The sequence below is a fragment of the Fringilla coelebs genome (assembly GCF_963513975.1).
Source record: "Fringilla coelebs genome assembly, chromosome: Z".
NCBI lineage: Eukaryota > Metazoa > Chordata > Aves > Passeriformes > Fringillidae > Fringilla > Fringilla coelebs.
In genome coordinates this window covers 73170503-73189815 of record NC_140031.1, presented here as the reverse complement: position 1 = coordinate 73189815, position 19313 = coordinate 73170503, and the positions used below count along the sequence as shown (strand labels likewise).

Here is a 19313-nt window from a genome sequence, read left to right as displayed (position 1 = left end):
TGGTGCTGTGCAGGGCCAGGAGCGGGACTCTGGTCCTGATGGCTCCCTTACAATTCAGCATAATCTGTGGTTCTGCAAATTTTCAACTCCTGGGCATCGCTTACAGCTTGTTGTCTGCTTGATTAAATCTCCCTGCTTGTCCATTAGGCCTGAAAGCACACAAAGACCAAACATCAAAGAACGCCTTTCCCTAAGGAAATTTCCACACATTCCCTTTCCCAGCGAGGGGGCCGGCTTGAGGGGACGGACTACATTTCCCATGAGGCTCTGCGGGGCGCGGTAGAAATGCGTCACTCGTGGTGGCCGCGGGAAGGCGCCCGGCGCGCTCCCAGCATGGCGGCGGTGTGGGCGCTGAGGGCGGCGGCGCGGCGGCGGCCAGGGCTCGGCCCCGCGGGGCTCAGGGCGCTGTGGGGTGGCCGCAGGTACCCGCAGGGCGCAGGGTGGGGGTGGCTTCTGGACATCTCCGCATGCTGGGCCTGCACCGCGCCGTGGCTCTCTGGAGGTCATTTAGCCCGGCACCTTGAGCAAGGCCCTCAGAGTTTATCCATGGCTTTGGAATGTCCTTAGGGAAGGAGAGTCCACGGGTTCTCTGGGCAAGCAGCGCCCACCGAGGTGCACTGCTGGTGGGGGTGCAGTGGTGCAGGGTTGGAGCCTTTAGAGCTGTTACTGCTTTTGTTAGGAGAGGGAAGAGAGGGAGTTCGCGGCAGTGAAAAACAGTTCCTCTGTAACATTTTGCGTGAAACCACGCATGGGTTGTTGACTAGATTGGGGCATATGAGAAGGCAGATTTTTTTTACTTAAAAACTAGTAATGTGTTGGTTTTTTTACATAGGGGCACTGATTTTCTCCTCTAGTAGTGGTTATTTTCTGATATGCTTTTTATTCACAGCAAATTAGAAAATGGAGCTGTGACAGAAAACAAGTAACTAATCTTGTTAAAATGCTGTTTTCACTCAGACCATTTCACCAGAGAGAAGGTGGGTGGGTGATTGCTCTGCGGGGGCAGCCTGTGTGGGGAGCAGCACTTGGGGAAAGCCTGGGCACTTCTGGCTAACAGACCTGAGGAGTCCATGGGATGTGTGGAATGTTTGGATTGAGGGTTTAGAACACCACGAACACAAAAATGCTCTGATTGTGTCTTGAGTAGCCAGAGGCTGAAAATGTGTTCTGGTGCCAGCAGGAAGGAGGAAAGAGAAGTGGAAGCAGCCGGAGCAGTTCCTGAGAAGGAGGAGAGGAGCGAGCCCAGCCTGACCCACCCTCCGCCCCGCAGCCGGAGCTACGTCCCGCCCGAGGACCTGCAGAGCTGCCTGGAGTCCCATGTCAGGGAGGTGTTCGGGCCCGCTGTTCCCGAGGACTGGCAGCAGGCTCCCCTGCAGGAGAACCGGCTGAAGCACCGCCTGCTGGCCCGGCTGGCGGCGGAGCTGGGACACGCCGTGCCCAACTCGCAGCTGCACCGCATGCGCCGCGGCGGGGACGTGCTGGGTTTCTATCGCGCCCCCGTGAGGGACGGCACCAAGATCGATGAACTCGCGGCCACAGAGCTGCCCCCGAACCTGAAAATCATCTGGCAGCAGTGAGTCTCTTCACGCAGCCTCCCTGTGCCTGGCTGGTGCTGCAGGGCAGCAGCAGAGCCCACTGGTTGGGGTGAGATCTGTGAATTTCAGTAATAAAGGTTCAGTGAGCTGTGCTCAGGTTTGGCTGTTCCTGTTCTGCTCTTTGTTCCCTGCAGAGCAGTTCTTGCGAGGCACTGATGCAGCGTGGACACTGCCAGCTGCCCCTGCCCTTTCCCTGCTGCTGTGCACTGACAGGATCCGGTGGGGATCAATAAGGGGGCCATCTCCACAGTTTCTGCTCTGCACCTCTGTATTGGTTTTGGCTGGGGTAGAGTTAATTTTGTTCCCAGGGGCTGTTATTGGGCCATATTTTTGACCTGTGCTGAACTCAGGTCCGATAACACAGAGATGTTTTTGCTGTTGCTGAGCAGGGCTTGCACAAAGCCAAGTCCTTTCCTGTTATTCTTACTGCCACATAGGTGAGGGGAATGGGGGTACATGGGAGGGGACACAATCAGGACAGGTGACCCAAACTGACCCAAGGGATATTCCAGACTATATGGCATCAGGCTCAGTGTATAAAAAAATGGGGAAAGAAGGAAGCAGGGGACATGAGGAGTGATGGCATTTGTCCTTCACTGTGATGTGCAATGGCACCCTACTCTGCTGGAGGTGCTGAACACCAGCCCAGCCATGGGAAGCAGGGTATTAATTCTTTATTTTGCTTTGCTTGTGTGTGGAGCCTTTGCTTCCCCTATTACACTGTCCCTATCCCAACACATGAGTTTCCCAGCTTTTACCTTTCTGATTCTCAGGACCATGGAAGTGTGCTTCCTACTGCTCACACTGTGGCTCACAGAGATCTTCTGCTTTCCTTCTGTTTCACTGCTGTGAAAGCCAATGTCTGTATGGCCACTCTGGGGATGTGCTTGGCAAGCACTGGAGCACAAATGCCAAGCTTGGGAATGCTTTTTCCAGGACTTATGAATGGCACTGTAGCTGGATTTCTTCCAGCCTGCCTGGCTGGATTTCTTTGTACTGTACCTGGTTTGCCCAGATCTGGGTGTGAAAACATCTGAAGGAGTTGCCAACAGGACTGGTGTGAGGATTACTCTGTGCTGTACTTCAGGATGCTGTGATCTTTCCATTTCCCTTTCTCAAAAGGAAAAAACAAACCTGTTTCATATCTTACCATATGTCAACAAGAGCTCTCATGGAATGAAACACTCAACATAGTCAAAAGTTAGGATTTCTTTCCAGAATATGAAACTTGGTGGGTTTTATAACACACAATTCAGTTGAGTTTTACTCCTGCTTTTCCTAATACTTATTTTCACTTGAAAACATCAGAACACTCCATAAGTGCAGTACAGTGTTGTCTAAGTAATCCATGAATTTGTGGAACATGCCACCAGACTTTACAACTTTACATCCCTGCATTGTGGATCAGGGATACATTCTCCTTAAGCACCCAGTTTCTATTTAAAGGAAAAAGCAATAATTTAATTCTTGTCTTTGGAGATCAGCTGTATGCTTTTAGCTGTCTGCTGTTCTGGGTTTTTTTTTTCCCAAGAGTTCACAGAAATTCCTGTGCATGAAAGAGCAGTTTATATTGTAATCTTTCCTAAAGTACAGTCACAGAAAGCAAAACAAATCTTCATGAAATTCTGAAGCAGAAAAAGGTAGGTATTTCACATAGCATTTTCTATTTATGACTCTAATGATTGCATTCCTCTTTCTGGAGATTTCACATCCTTAGAGAAATACAGATCCCTGCAGAATAATTTATATATACACAATTGTGGGCTCTTTGGGGCTCATTTTACTTCTGTTGCCAAATAGAATAGTGAAATATCAGGAAGACGGAATTTACTAACTGATTCTTTAGGCAGTTACAGTATAAAGGAAAATATAGACAAAGGTCATAAATTCCTAATGGAAAGCTGGACAAGGACACCAAGCCTCACATCTTCATTTCCCTGTCTCCTGAAGCTGGAAGTTTGTCTTCTTTCTTCGTCTGCTAAGCTGGTGGCAAAATCTGCTCCAGATTCACTGACAGGATCTTTTCAGTTCACGGGTCTAGAATTGAGAGCAAGGCATAAAAGCCAAGGGTTCTTAAAAAAAAAAAAAAAACAACCAAAACCAAAAAGCCAGTAAAGAGTAGAAACAAATGGTCTTCATTTGCTACTAGATGTACCTGGAAAGGGGGAATGCTTGTTTTTTTTCAGCTGATAGAGGAATTGGGCCAAAATCAAAGTACTTTGGAGGATGCAGTTCAGCCTGTTTCCTGTTGTGTGTCCATTAAATGGACTTATCTGAGAGTACTGACCATGGCATTAGCAGGTAGATGAAAAAAAAGACAGACAGATAAAATTAATTTTACCCGAAATCTGTAACAATTATAGAGTCTCTAAAATTTACAGACCACAATAAAGGATGGAAATTTAATGAGCAAACATATAGTCTACAAGAGATGTAAGAGTCAGAGATCACAGGTAGTAAATATGATAGTAAAAATCTTTGTTCACAGTATGTGCACCTGATGGGGCTGTCTTCTGCTCTTTGGATTGTTTTTGTTTGGGTTTTTTTCTTTTTTCAAGATATCTGAACAGACAGCTGAACACAGATGGCTGGCTGAGAGAAATGAAAATGATCCTTCCTTCTTATTTTCGTACCTACAACAGACAGTGGGGGAAAAAGAAGCAAAAAAAAAAAAAAAAAAAAAAAAGGAAGAGCAAGAAATAGGCCCGATGAGGTTCTAGTATGTTAACGTCACGGAAACTGCAACAAGTGTTGACATTTTGGAATTCAGGACTTGCTTTTACAGGGGTCTAGGTGATGGAACGTGAACGTTCTTCACTTTCTTCTAGTGAAATATTCGCTATGAAGTGTGAATGAAGGCCAAAGAGTTTTTCGCTACATTAGCTTGCCAAAACGTCTCGATTTGTGTTTGAATAGGTTGGCAACACGGGTTAATCCTCCGGAGAAGAGAACTCTTTCCCAGCCAGACCGACCCCGCTGTTCCCCGACATGCCGCACAGTCCCAGAGCGGCACGTGACAACCGGAAGCACTCCTCACGGGAACAGGTCCTGGCAGCTGCACGGGCGTCCCAAAAAGCTTCCCCGCGGCAGGGAGGCACGGAAGGGGGTTCCGCCGAGCTCGGAGCAGAGTTTCTCTGCGTTTCGGTTCGGATTGCCGGCTCGGTGACGGGCGGAGTGCAGCGGGACCCGGCGGAGCGCGGCAGCGCACGAAGCTGCCAGGACTTAGCCAGGCGCTGCCGCGCATGCGCGGCCGGTGCCCCTGCGTCTCGTCCGCTTCATCTTTCTCCTCGTCCTTTTCCTGATCTTTTTCCTTCTTTTCCTCTTTTCCCTGCACCTCTGCCGTTGCGGCCATGGGGAAGCTGAACGTGGTGATGCTGCGATACCTGTCCCGGGAGCACTTCAGGGTGCTGACCGCGGTGAGTCACAGCCCGCGGCGGGAGGGCCCCGCCTGTGGCGCCGCTGCCTCCGCTGGGGCTCCGTGCTGGCCTGTTCCCGGGAGCGCCCGGCTCGGGCCGGTATCTCCTTCGGGCGCCCGGCTGGGGGGAATCGGGAGGCACAGGGAGTTCTTGGGGATGCTTGGGGGTTCCCTGGGGTTGCTGCCTCACCGTGATGGGTCTGCGACCAGCCGGGCATCCTCAGGGTCTCTGCTCTCTCCGCTCCCCGTAACTGGGACTGAAATCTAGCTAGTCGCTCGTATCGTGGCTGGCGCTGAAGAGCTTCCCTGGGTGGGTTGTACATAGGCTGCCAAGGAGCAGTGAAGCAAGTGGAAAGGTTTGTTAAGGCTTAGAACATAGAAAGTTATGTCTTAAAATCTGTAGTCTTTAAAAATTGCCTATTTGAAAAGGGATTTTACTCTTGAGCCAGATCTGTACTTCATTGAACTTCAACACAGTGCTGACAAATCTGTTTTTAATTACTCTTTAGGTGGAAATGGGCATGAAGAACCATGAAATAGTTCCTGCTAGCTTAATTGCTTCCATTGCCAGCCTTAAACACGGCGGCTGTAATAAAATTTTGAGAGAGTTGGCGAAGCACAAACTTCTGGCTTACGAACGAACTAAGAGTGAGTTTGAATTTTGTGTTGGACTCCCTTTCTTATCCTGTCCCCAGTCCCTCAAAGTGACACCTGCCCAACAGGTTGGGATGTAGGAGTGCCCAGAGTATTTGCTTTGCCTTCTCTGGGACTCAGCCTGGAAATGTGGATTTGTGCAGCACCAGATGCTGTGTCTGCTTGTATCTTTAGAAGTGAGAGACAGAAAAAAGATGAACAGTTAACTTTCTTTTTTTGTTCAGAATAAGGTAAAAAGAATCATCACTTGAAGCAGTGTTCAAGTGTGTGTAGGAGTGATATCCTCACAATTCTGGAACAGACTGCACAATCTTTGGACATTTCACTGCCTCAGGAACAGCTGCTAAAGCAGTATTAATTATCTGCCATATGACAAAGTTGTGCAGGCCTTTCCCCATTCCTTTCAGCCTTTTAGGTGGATCTGGCCCTGGGAACACAGTGGGGATGTCTGTGTTCTCCCTTTTGTCCCAGTTCTTCTGAGGATTGAGGCTTGCTCCAATCCAATTTAAACATCTTCACCATTCAGTCAAATGGGGCTGCTAAGAGCCAAGGGATGAAATACTTGGGTGCTATGTACTGCAAGAAACAGCACTAAATTGAGATTTATTTTAAAAGTGATGTATCCATAACAAGGAGTGAAATGTATTTTATTTTTACCCAGCTGTCCAGGGTTATCGGTTAACTAATGCAGGATATGATTACCTGGCTCTGAAAACTCTCTCTTCCCGACAAGTCATCAGTTCTGTGGGGAACCAGATGGGTGTTGGCAAAGAATCAGGTAAACTAAAATAACATTTTAAATAATTTTTTAAAGCAAACACGTCTGTAATACTGCAGATATTTTGCTAGAAACTAGGGGAGTTTTCCTGTGGGTAGGCAGATCAGTTAATCTGTCAAACACCAAGACGTATTTGCACATAGCACTTTCAAGTGCTCTGTGAGGCTTCTGGACACATTTGAGTATTGTTTTACAACAGTGTAATTGCATTTTGCCCAGTTTCTTCATTTCTTAGTTCATTATTTAAAAAGGTACTTGGCAGGCAGGTGCTGCTTGTGTTGTGCTTTGTGAAGAGTTTCAAACCATTTAACAAAATGATAATTTCAGCTTTTTCATCCCACTTAAAGATAAGGTAGTAAAGTAAAATAGGCTCAAAACTATCGGAACGCTGCTTTGACTCCTGTTATGTTCATGTAGTTTGGCGGAGAATGTGACTTTTGTAATTGGAGAAGGGGATTATTTGGGACAAATACTAGAAATTAAGTTTGGGGTATTTGTTAACATAAAATGAGGAGTCTGGTCCCTTGGGTTGTCTGTCCATTGATCGGGAAGGAGAAGCTCTTCCAGCATGGGGCTAAGAACACCAGGGCACTGAAAGATACTTCAGATCCCATCAGCATTCCTTCTACTGGAGTACCATGAACTCTTTAACAGTAATTTTTTCGTGTTCAGACTTCAGATACACACTGTGTAATTAGCTGCCTTTGCTAAAACTTGCGGGTCAGAAAGGGTGAGGAACAAACTTTCACTGCACTTTTTCATCTGGCTTGTTAGATATGATTAATTTCTTAGATCTGTGCTGTTACGTATTTTCTAGATATTTATATTGTTGCCAATGAAGAGGAGCAACAGTTTGCACTGAAATTGCACCGGCTGGGGAGAACCTCCTTTCGCAACCTGAAAAACAAACGTGACTACCACAAGCACAGGCACAAAATGTCCTGGCTGTACTTGTCCCGGATAGCAGCTATGAAGGAGTTTGCCTACATGAAGGTAGGTGGACACTCACACAGAGCCAGCAATGGTGGGACAGGCTGGAAGATGCTTCTCAGGCTGTCTTTTGATCACTTTGTGTTCACAGTACTGGTAGGATTTATACTTCATTTTTTTCTCTCCCCTCATGGACTTAAAGTATGCATTTCAGAAAGTTCCAATGCAACATGCTTTGTACACTTCCCAATGACAAAATTAAGCTTTGCCTTGAAATCACATGGAATGGATTCAGGTATCGTGAGTGAATTTCAAATTAATGATGTTATTTGTAGATAGATAATCTATATATATCACCAGTTCTGCAGTTTTTCCTTCAAAATTTATTGCATAAGCTAGGAAGCAGTTGTCATTTCTTAAAATTAGCCTGTTTTTTATTTTACCAAGCTTTCACTGGTTGCTGTGCTGTTGAGGGAAATCTTTCAGATCAAAACTGGTGTTTTGAGGTAAAAAGGCACACTTAGTTCTGTGCTGTGAGAAAAGATTTCATTATACTGCTAATCCTGAATTTTGTGGCTTTTTATCTGCTCCAAAAAACCACAAATATTGTATAGTGATGAAAGATGATAGCTGAAAATTAATTACTAATAAAAACCTAGTTTTTGTTTCTCCTTTTGTGTTATTCAAGAGTAATATTTACATGAAGTTATTTTCTTGTTCTTGTAAATAAAGAACCATCATCGATTGTCTCAGTGGCCTCCACAGAGAGAAAGAAACTAACCCCATCATTTAGAACCTCTGTCCAGGTGGTCCAGCTGGTAAAGACTTATGTGGTCAGAACTTGTAGGAATAACATTGTGGAGGTCAGGTTCCCTGAGCAGAGGATTGGGGGAGGTTTAATTGACTGCTGAAAAGCAGTAATACTTAGGTAACAAAAACTGTATTTATGTTGCTTTAACTGGGACTCTCTAGAAAAGTTCACTGGTAACAACAGAATGAGTAAAACCAGAATGAACCCATTAAAAAGTTGAGTAGATCCAGCGAATGACTAAATTTGTGCTAGAAAATGCAAACAGGAGAGCTTCAAAATATTATGACCTATCTTTGGTTAATCTCAAGTGTGGTATAAAGCTGATTATTACTGTTTAGGAATGACTTGTGTTCACATACACAAACAAATACATACTTGCGTTTATACAGCAACTGAGTAAAGGTTGGCTAATTAGACAGCAGTGTGTTGGCAGCAGCTTAGTGTGGAATTCTTTTCTGATGCCAAATACCCCATTTCCTATTTCTATTACTGATTCCACAGGCTAATGTACCAGGTAAGGTTCAGTCATTTCCCCAGTTTGTTGTGATTTTCTTCCAGATGCATGATAATTAAACTGCAGGCACTGCACTCGGTGTCTAAACTTCTGAGTTTTATTGTCTTTGCAGTGAGAGTTCCAATGACTGTGAGGCTGTTTGCCTTCCTAGGCATGTGATTTGGGCAATATATGCTGCTATCACAGTGATCTGTACTGCTTACCTTAGGTGTGGGTTTGTCAGTATGTGTAACATTTCCTTAACTATTTAATTTTAATTTTCCAATATGTGTTGTCTCTTTTCCAGGCTTTGCACGACAGAGAATTTCCTGTTCCAAAGCCCATAGACTACAACAGGCATGCAGTTGTTATGGAACTTGTTGATGGATATCCTTTGTAAGTAGTGAAAGCTTGAATTCTCTGTGTCACAGAGACTCTGACAACCTTAGGAAAAGTAACGGGGTCAGGGTTTTTCCTTGTTTTCTACACAGAAATTGCACTTTCTATATGTTTCTTTGTATATAGAGTATTAGTATCCCTTATGTTCTGAGCTCCACTTTGTGATCCTTGCTCTGTTAATACAGATGAGTTTGTAACTCAGTTCTGCACTGTTTATAACAGACTACCATGTATCATCTGCTTTTGCACCTTTGAGAGAGATTATTTTGCTTGAGCTTTTCAGCCTGTAGAAACATTAAATATTACTGAGGTTTGTAGGTGAAGGATTGGTTTGGTTTTGAATGCAAAAGGCCTGTCTCTTTCATACAATAACCCAGGTCTAATCCAGAGATTAAAAGTTTCTAGTTACAGAACAAACCGGTCCATTGTCTTGTATAGGATTCAAGATCTTAAGTTTAATCAAAAGGAAATTAATTCCAAAGTAAAACAGTTGAAGAATAGTGTGGAAAGACTTCCCACCCTAATTTGTTAAATAATTCCACATCCATTGTGTAAACAGAACACTTCAAGTTCCTTGTGGCAGTCTGCAGTAGAAGTTAAGTTTTTGTTCTTTTCCTAACATACTCTAGAAAATCTAATTTTGTAGAAGAAAATGCCACAAGCCATTTGAATTTCAGCATAAGATTTAGCTCCTACTGACACGATAAGATTACCTAAAACAGGAGAAACATAAAAGCTTGCTGGTCCATTATTTACCTAATGCATTATGACAGCAGTGCTCAATGGGAGACAGTGAGTGAGTTCAGGTGAGGTTTACCTGGATATAAGGAGGTATTTTCTCCTCTTGAGGACAGAGAGGCAGTGGCTTGGGAAGGTTTCGCTGTCTCTCTCCATTCCCAGAAGTCTTCCATCCCAACTAGACAGAGACCTGAGCAGTCTGGTCTGGTCTCAGATTTGACCCAGTTTTAGGAAGATGCTGGACCAGAGACCTGAGGGCCCTTTTAATTTGAATTACTCTGGCATTCTGTCAAATGTATTTTTAAATTGAAGTATTTCAAGGTTGAGATTATTTAATTTTACTTAACTTTCCAGGTGCCAGGTGCGTCAAATGGAAGATCCTGCTGCTGTCTACAGTGAATTAATGGACCTGATTGTAAAACTTGCCAATCATGGTCTGATCCATGGGGATTTCAATGAGTTTAATCTCATCTTGGATAATAACGATCATGCCACTTTGATTGATTTCCCTCAGATGATGTCAACATCACATGCAAATGCTGAATGGTAGGTTTAGATCCAAAGGTGTTTTCCAGGTGAATCTGACAAATGCCGCTGAAAGCAAACAGTCAACCATGATTCATTTCCATAAGATTTCTCCTGAATCTTTTTCTGCCACTGTTGTGATGCAGCACAAGTAATGTTCCAAACAAAGAACGAGTAGAAATGTCTCTGCAGAATCAATACATGATTAATTGCTTCTCAGAGATAATATTGTTTGGTTAAGTGACACTCAGAAATGAACTGTATCCAGTTTCCTTTCCTAGCCTCTTGGCTTGAGATCACTAATAGAAATAATTTTCAAATAAAACCATGCAGGGTAAATGCTTCTTATTGCAACAGACTTCACTGATTTTTTTTTTGTACAATTCTGTATTTTTTACAGGTATTTTAACAGAGATGTTAACTGTATTAAGGAGTTCTTCAAGAAACGCTTCAACTATGAGAGTGAGCTCTTCCCAACCTTCAAAGACATCAGGTAGAAATTACCAGATGAATTTGAGTTCTACTTATGGCACTAGTGTTGGTATTCTGAGAAAAGTGAATTCCTGTGAGAGATGCCTGTGGGAGAATTAAAAAAAAATAGGTCCAACTATATAATTTTAAGTTACATTTTCCTCATTTCTATTGTGTTTTCTTCAAAGTTACTGTAAGTGGTTTTCAAATGTGCTTTAAAATCCTCTGCTGCCTTCTTTGTCTTCTTGCAACCAAGGAAGAGAGGTCAACCTGAAAGCTGGTGAATGTCCAGGAAATTTTAACAGTGATGCAGAAGCAGCCTGTTTGGTTTTAATTAACAATTCTAATATATTGAAGATTAATTTGGGTTTCTGTTTCAAAATTATTTTTAAATGCTTGTAAATAGAGTGGCTGCCTCCTTAGGGATTATTACATTTTAACTTTTCTTCCTAGAGTCGTTTGCTCCTTCTGAAAAGTAAACTTACTTTTTGCTCATTTTAAGACCAAAACTTACACTGAAAGTGTGTAAAGAGACCGAAACTGTTACAATGAAAATGGTTTTCTTTCATTCTGAGCACTTTTCCTAAGGAGTTCCACACTTTGATCAGCCTTTGTATGTCAGACCCTTTATTATTCTGTTTGCTTACGCATGATTTGAACTTAAACCAAAATGTTATTCCTGCTAAAGCAGAACAATTTCCTGAAAAAAAAACCAAACCACTATAAATGCAGGTTATGGAGATGGAATCATCTTCTGGAGGAGTTTTCTTCTCTTGGATTACATTCCAAGTTAGTATTTCACCTAAAGCTCAGCAACATCATGTATTTTGTGTGTTTCAACAGTGTGTAATTTTACAATTTTCAATAGTGGGTAATTTTAGTGTAGCTTGGTTAGCATTTTAAACCCAAAATGTAGTATACTGGTAACTTGGCTTATTAAATTTAGCATATTAAAAGAAAACATTCCTTTTCCACAGGAGAGAGTGTTCTCTTGATAAAGAGATTGCTGCCAGTGGCTATGCAAAGGAGATGCAGGAAGATGGTGAACTGCTTTATCCCACAGGTTCTGACGAGGATGACAATGCAGAGGTGTTAGAACTTCCAGAGGATGCTGACAAAGAGCTCAACTTCTTCAGCAAAAATGAACAGGACAGTGAAGACTTCACATGTGAAGTGGGTGATTTCTCTGAAAGCAGAGCCTCTGACAGCACTGCAAGCAGCAGTGAGGAAGAGGCTGATACAGCTAAAAGCAGGGAAAATACACAAAGACTTAATATGGCAGAGTTGAGTTCAGCCTTGGAAGAAGATGAAGGGCCAGGTGTGCCTTGGAAGTCCAGTGAAGATGCAGAGAGTTCTGCATTTGCTTCTTTTAAGGGGAAAAGACTAACAGAAAATGCTGCTGAACTGGAAGGTCAGACAGGTCAAGGAGGGTGCTGTGAGGGTAAGGAGAATGAAGAAGAGTGCCCTGAGCTTGTCAACTCATCAGCTTTAAATGAGGAATTCAGTCGTTACAGGTAAAGATTCACATTTACTGTCTAGAAGTTGGTCCCTTTTCTTGGCCCCAAAAATGTAAATGTGTCATGTAGCTCAAGAAGGGCTGCTGAAGAGCTGCCCTTTTTTAAACTGAAGACTACAAATTAAATTTATTTTGAAAATATACCAGTAAATACCCATCCTATTGGTGGTGTGGCTGTCCACTTCTGTTGTATTTATCTAAGGAGAAAACAGGTTTTGCACTTCAAAGACCAAACTATTTTCTGTGGTGGATTTTTTCCCCTTTTTCTTTATTTCAGCTAATATTGATAATGAAGAAGTTCTTGATGTTAAAATAGTGCTTCTAAATAACTTCCCTGAGGAAGTTTATAATTCAAATACTTTGTGTCAAAGGCAAATGTTCTGCTGCTTACTCAGCTGGAGTTACAAAGAACAAGCTGCTTGGAGTGTTTAATTCAAATATATTGTCCTGTATGTTGTTCCAGCTTTTAATTCCTTTCCTGACACACTTAGAAATTCCTGCTTGCCTTCAGACTAAACCCTTGTGTGTGAAATTATATTTCTTGAGTTTGCCAGCCCCCCGTGTATGTGGATGCAGAGATTATACTCCTCCTCATTTGCTTTTGCTTTTCAGTTAAACACTGTCAAAACGTTGTGCAGGATCTGAAGTGTTTCAGTGCCCTGAGGTTTCTCTTCTTGTGCTCGATACTTACATGGCTGCTGTGCAACAAATTCTTTGACAAAGTGCCTGTCTTGAACAACCAGTGTTAATGTTTAAAATGGTTGTTTAAACATGTAAGGTTTAAAACGTGCATGTTTTGTTGCACGTTTTCAAGTTGTAGCCCAGAAAGTGAAGACTCAAACAGGGTGCTTGTAAAACCAAAGGTGTGTTTCTCTTGCTTGTGGGATAATACATTGATTTATGTGTTTCAGTAATGAAGAGTGTATTGTTCCCATTGCTGGGCACAGAACAAGGACTAAGAGCATCACATCAGTAAGAAGTATTGGAAGCTGTTCAACCATTCCTCCGGTGAATATTATTTTGTTATGTTGTCATCTAGTTTACCCTCAGACCACCTTAAATTGCACATAGCCGTTAGACCCCGTTTCTGAAATTCTTCTCTGGCATGAGTCATGTTTAAAAACAGTTACTATCTACCTCTCCAGTGTGTTTCTCCATTCCCACAGAAAAATAGAACTGATACTGCTGTAACTGCTTACAGGGAGTGCTTTCCAGCACTCTCCTTCATATTTTGCTTTTTCGTCTCTCACTGAAGCTCCATATCAACACTAACAACTCTCATTTACCCAGTAACTAATTTATATTAATATATGTTAATGCACGAACAGCATCAGTTTGTCCATTTCTGTTGCTAGCCACAATTAATATTTTTTATTTTGAACGTGGATACTTGAGTCTAGATTTAATTTGTCCTTTCTCACCTCTCTTCTTAGCGATTTCTTCACATTCTTTTCTGAAAAATTTCTGTGAACTCGCCTTCAATAGAGATCTCTTTGGCAATTTGAATTTGACCTTCTGAATTGCGCAAATCAGGATCTTTTCAGCAGAATTTAATGTGCTTTTCTTCAACCCCAGAGCAGGCAGTAGGTGATACGTCTACTTGGTATCAGGAGTTTTGGAACACATATAGGATGTGATGGTGGAAAGACTGATGAGTCTTTACACCAAGTGCTGCAGTTCAGCAATAGAATTTGGTGAACTTACATTAGATTACATGTCATAATAGTATCTGCCTTGCAGAATTTATTCTAGCAGGTTTCCAGCAAGATATGACTCCACTATGATGAAATCAATGAAAATAATTTGATTTCTCTTTTCTGTCCAAGAAAAAATACACAAGTGTGCGCTTGGCATCAGTGTGGCAACTTGAGCTGGGACCATGCCACAATCTGCACAATCATGGCTTTGTTTTTGTTGTGGGCAGATACTGCCATCACAATGGAGAGCAGAGCTCAGAATGACCAGAGGTGCAAGTAATAGAGATGAGATTTCATAGAACTACTCAGTTTGTTGGAATGAGAAAACCTGGAGGATGAATTATAAATCACTAATCCCTTCTCTCTTAGCCACGCTTGTGTTAGAGTTGTTGTTTTCTGTTAGAATCAGTCGTGTTTTTGTAAACTAAACTTCAGAATAACCAGGGTGCTAAAAAAACAAGCACAAACCAAACAATTACTGCTGGACATGGAATGTTCTGCAGTATTATCAGCTTTTACATTTTTGTGTAAGGCCTGTGTTCTGCACTGAGAGGTGTGGATCCTTTAGCATCTCAGTAGGGAACACACTTGAAGATTAACTTCAAAATTATAAAAATATTTAAAATGCTATTGATTATAATGAAGACTATCAGAGCACACACACAGCACTCCGTGCAGACCTTGTCCATAGCAGAGAACTCCTTTTTCAGTCAGCTGAACTGTTTTATGATTTTCTTACAAGGAAAGATCTCTGCTCATTTCTACAGTCAAAGTGAACATCATGAATCATGACTGTTCATGCTGGTCCTGAAAAAATTCTGACATCATGTCATGTCATACTGGTAAATTATTTAAAGAAGTTTTGATGACAAATTGTGTGTTTGTTTGTAGGAGCTGGTGAAACAGAAGATAAAGCGTCAGCTGACCAAGCAGCAGAAATCTGCTCTGAAGCAACGTCTGCAAAAAGGGGAGGCAAATATTTACACCAAACAACGTCGAGAAAATATGCACAACATTAAGTCAAGCTTGGATGCAGCCAATTTCTGGGGATAATTTATTAAAGCTCCTGTGGAACATGAGGAATGTATACAGCTAAAAGGATCATTCTAATTTACCAATAATCCTTTTATGTAAAGGAGCGATTTCTGCTATGCAAACCAGATATTTTTCTGGGAGTTAATAAATCTCATTCTCATTCCTGTGACTTTGATTGGGAGGTTGTGTTTTGTGTTTCTAGTCACAAGTGTTGACTGTAATTTACATTATATCAGTAGTATTGATTAAGATTATAAGAGGAATTTCCAGTAGTGTTTTGTCATAACTGAATTGTGGTGTCTTTGTTGTGCAGAGGCACAAACAGCCTTTTTCTTCAATTGTTGATGCACAATTATTTGCATAAATGCAAAATGGAAATAACTTTTGCTAAGTTAGTGAGAGGTGGCATTACTTTCTTTTAAGTTTTCTTCCAAAACTTGAGGAGTTAGATGTAACAAAACCTCATTTCACTGGCTGCAATAATCATTTAGTGCATGATGTGCCTTGTTTGCTGGAGCTCAGAAACATAAATAGTAGAAATCATTAAAATATTTATTGGCATAAGCACATTTTGAAGTGCTGTTCTACAAAACAATACTGAAGCACAAAAACCTACTGCCATCCAACTACTTTATTCTGAAAGTAAAAGTAGCTTACAGTAGGTATAAAAAGTTTATCATAAAATAATAATGAAATACAACTGACAGATATCTTTACAAGCAGTATTCAGCAGTCATTTAGAAAATTTTCAATATTTTGCTTGGTAGAGTGTTCATCCCTCATACATCACTGTCATTTGCACAGAGTGCTATCTCAACATGATTCCATTTATATTTCTGTTGTAATCATCAGTACTGGCAGAGCTGACCAACACAAATTTAGTCTCGTTTGTGCATTCATTCTGATTAGTTTTGGAGTTGTTTGGTTGATGGTTGTTGCCTTTTTTTTTTTTTTTTTTTTTTTTTTTAATATTCAGTGTCTTCACATGACCTGGACAGTTCTCAGTAGGCAAGAAACCTCAAAACATTAAAAAACCCTAGAATACAATCCCTGTAGACACAGTGCTCATTCTTAACGCCAGGAGCCCTTCACAAACACCAGAACATTTATCTTCCTAGTCACCATAAGCAGACACTGATGCTGTTTTACCACAACAGGAAGTGATGTAACTGGCAGTTTGGGGTGTTAAATGTGAAAATCCCAACTTCTGATTTTCACTGGCACTCACTGGCACTGGATATTCTCACCTCCGGCTCCGAGTTCCCTTCACTCTACCCGCGACCAGGGTGCAGCAGCGGCGGAAGCCTTTCCCGGTCAGGAGCCGAGCCGTGCCCCGCCCCGGCTGCGCGCCCGCCGCCTCTTCCCGCCGGGATGGCCGCAGGAAGGGGTGGCGGCGGTGGCTCTGGGTTGCCTGGCGGGGCCACAGCAGCCTCATCCTCGCTGGCGCTCCGCGCTCCGGGAGGAGCGGAGGGCACCTTCGCCGCCGCCGCGCACCGGCAGCGCCGCCGGCCGGTTCTGCCGGCTGTCGGGGTAGGGACGAGCCGCGCTCGCAGCCTGAAACTCCTCCCCTGCCTCCTTTTCTGTCCCCCGGGCATCTCCTCACCCAGAGCACCTTCCCCGCTGCCCCCCGCCCCCTCCCGCACCCCTCCCGCCTGCCCCCTCCCGCACCGGGGGTCTTCCCCCGCTCCTTTGTATGGCTGAGGAGGGATGTTTGACAAGACATAATACTGGCAGTGAATCCTCTATTTTCTTCCTTGCTCAGAAGTTACATCCTCAGGCTCGTTTGCTCCGTAATTCCTCTCAAAGAGGCAGTGTTCTAACGATCTCTATTTTCTGGAGGTTCTGAATGCAAGGAAGGGAGGGGTGAGAAGTTTGTAAACGATAGGTAGGCATAGATGACAGATATTTGTCTTTCCATACAGTGGAAAGCAAAGTGCTAGCAGAACTCTAAAATAGCTTTATTTGTTACTATGTGATTTAATTGTAAGAGATATTAGATTATTAGATCAATATTAAATACATTCCTAGTACAGCTGTGACTTTTCATGTTCTATTGAAGATAAAAAGATAACCATGCTGTTTCTAAGGAAATACCTCCTTCACAACGCTGATTTCAAAAGTCAGTTGCTGACCTTTTAATTAGATGCCCCTTTATAGGGAAGATTTTTTTTTCTTATTTAACCACTACCTTAAATTATCCACTAATATCTTATGAAGGAATCTTTCAGGTGTCTTTTTCTATGGCCATAAATCTCTGGCTTCAGAGAAGCAATTCCTTTCTAAAAACATCCATCTCTCTGCTGTCACATCATGGAGCCCTGTAGCCTGCATTTTCCTCTCAGTGCTGCACTCCCTCCCGAGAAATCCTGTCATGTTGGGCTGAGATAGAGAGGAACCTGCTCCTGTTATCCTCACTCTACCTTGCGTGCAAGTGTGTATTTCCAGAGTGCATCATCCCCCAAGCTCTGTGTTATTCTGAATCTGAAGTTTTCTTCATAGGACTGACAGTAAGTGACTTTTTTGAGTGAGCTAGAATTTTGCCTTTCATCTGCTTTAAGACTTTTGAGTTGTGCCTCCTCTTTGCATTGGAAATATAAAACCTGTTATATTTTGCTAGGCATAAACAGACTTTTGAGTTTGTTTCACCCTTCATGCTTCCTAACATAAATGACAGAAAGAATATAAAATAATATCCTTGTTTTGTTTTCTTTTTTTTTTTACCTCATTTTAGTTAAACTTATGGATCATATTTTAATGTGACTTTTTAGATATCATACTACCAGAAGTGTCATTTACCTAACTCAGCAATCTGAAGCCCATAAAGTTTCCTGGCTTCTGAAGATTTCCAGGATGTGATATCCACGGTACATTGAAAGTTTAAGGGAGGCCTCCCAGCTAAGCCAAGGAGACCAGAAAACAACAAAAGGTAACAATAGAAGAGACAGATGCTTTCTAGTATTGAAATTGTATCATCATATCAGAAACTGTAGCATATTTTCTTTCTTGAAAAACTTTTTTTTTTTAAACCTGGCTGATTGAAAGCTGGAGATCATGATCATAAAATTAGTTCTCAGATGATGCAATTTAGAATTTAGTCCCAGCTTTACAAAGTGAAGAATTCCTTTCATTATTTGACTGCTGTGAGCACATATGACAGGCAAACTTAGGCATGTGTGTGAAAAGATGCTCCCTCTCCATGTTAGAGTTAAGTATAATGCATCATAAGCAGAGCAAAGCTATCTTTTTATCTCCTTTTAAAAAAACAGCGTGAGTGTGGCACTAAGAATACGTGGATTTTGTTGTTCTTTCTATTGTTCTTTCTGCCTCAGAATAATTTCACTTAATTTCTATTAACATATCTTAGCTAGTGAAAACTTTTGTAATGTTATTATCTTACAATATAAAGCAATACAAGTGTTTTTTAAACTACAGATTTTCACACTAGTTAAACAGAAATAACTTTATTCTATTTTCTGAAACAGTAACTTTTAAAGGAGTAATTTTCCTCTGCTGTAATTGTAATTTTTTTTTTCTTTTTAATATTAATAGCCTTTCACCCCAAAGATATATTTTTATTCCTGAATAGTGTTATGTTTTTGCAATACCCTTCTGGCTGCATTGCCAGTCCTCTACCTGAAGTTACTCTGCTCATTGTCTAAATCAAACCTATAACTGACCCAAAGCCATAGTGACGTGTGATACAAGCCTATTTCTAAAATACAACACAATAATAACAAGCAATATTTTTTTCAGTACTTTCTGTTAAGATTTTGTTGGTACTTTAAAAATGCAACTCTTTGATGTCTTTCACTCTGTCTCCTCTCACACTTTACACTTCCAGAATTTAAAAAAAGGAAATTATAGGAAGATGAATAGAATACTGGGAGAGAAAGGGGTCAGAGCTGCCTCTGAAAGAAGCAAAAGAAAACTAACATGGACACTTGTAACAAATCCAGTTTTATTGATATCTCATGGAACAATGTCTATTTATATCAGATGGATTAACTAAGGTCTCCCATGGAGGAAAGGAAAAGCTCCTGAATGTATGGGACATACATGGCTTTTTGCTTCAATATTTTATTTTTATAAACTGCAGGGGTTTGCTATAGCTTGGTAAAATCTTGGAGCAAGATTTTAGAAAAAAAGCAATACAGCAGTGTCACATGGGGGCAAGAACTCTGCAACAACCAGCTGAGGAGGGAATTATGCTGAACAGAAAAATTTGGACTGAGGTACTCACTACTCATCTGCAAGGA

General features: G+C 41.9%; 2 protein-coding genes across 3 annotated transcripts; both read left to right on the top strand.

Annotated features, from left to right (window-relative positions):
* The first annotated feature begins 308 nt into the window (after positions 1–308).
* LOC311165329 (large ribosomal subunit protein mL50-like) lies at positions 309–1681 on the top strand. 2 transcript variants are annotated; one of them, XM_084225214.1, is made up of 2 exons: positions 309–422; positions 1181–1681. In XM_084225214.1, exons 1-2 carry the CDS (start codon positions 334–336, stop codon positions 1575–1577), a joined length of 486 nt encoding a protein of 161 aa, XP_084081340.1. In that variant the 5' UTR covers positions 309–333; the 3' UTR covers positions 1578–1681. The 2 variants fall into 2 exon arrangements, with proteins under 2 accessions (XP_084081340.1, XP_084081339.1); XM_084225213.1 differs by having other exon boundaries at positions 312–422; positions 1178–1681.
* Positions 1682–4851: 3170 nt separating this feature from the next.
* On the top strand, positions 4852–15219 carry RIOK2 (RIO kinase 2). Its single transcript, XM_084224630.1, has 10 exons — positions 4852–5011; positions 5520–5658; positions 6326–6442; positions 7260–7435; positions 8984–9072; positions 10168–10359; positions 10739–10831; positions 11787–12323; positions 13237–13333; positions 14914–15219. The coding sequence occupies exons 1-10, from the start codon at positions 4946–4948 to the stop codon at positions 15073–15075; spliced, it is 1668 nt and encodes a 555-aa protein (XP_084080756.1). The 5' UTR covers positions 4852–4945; the 3' UTR covers positions 15076–15219.
* The last annotated feature ends 4094 nt before the right edge of the window (positions 15220–19313 follow it).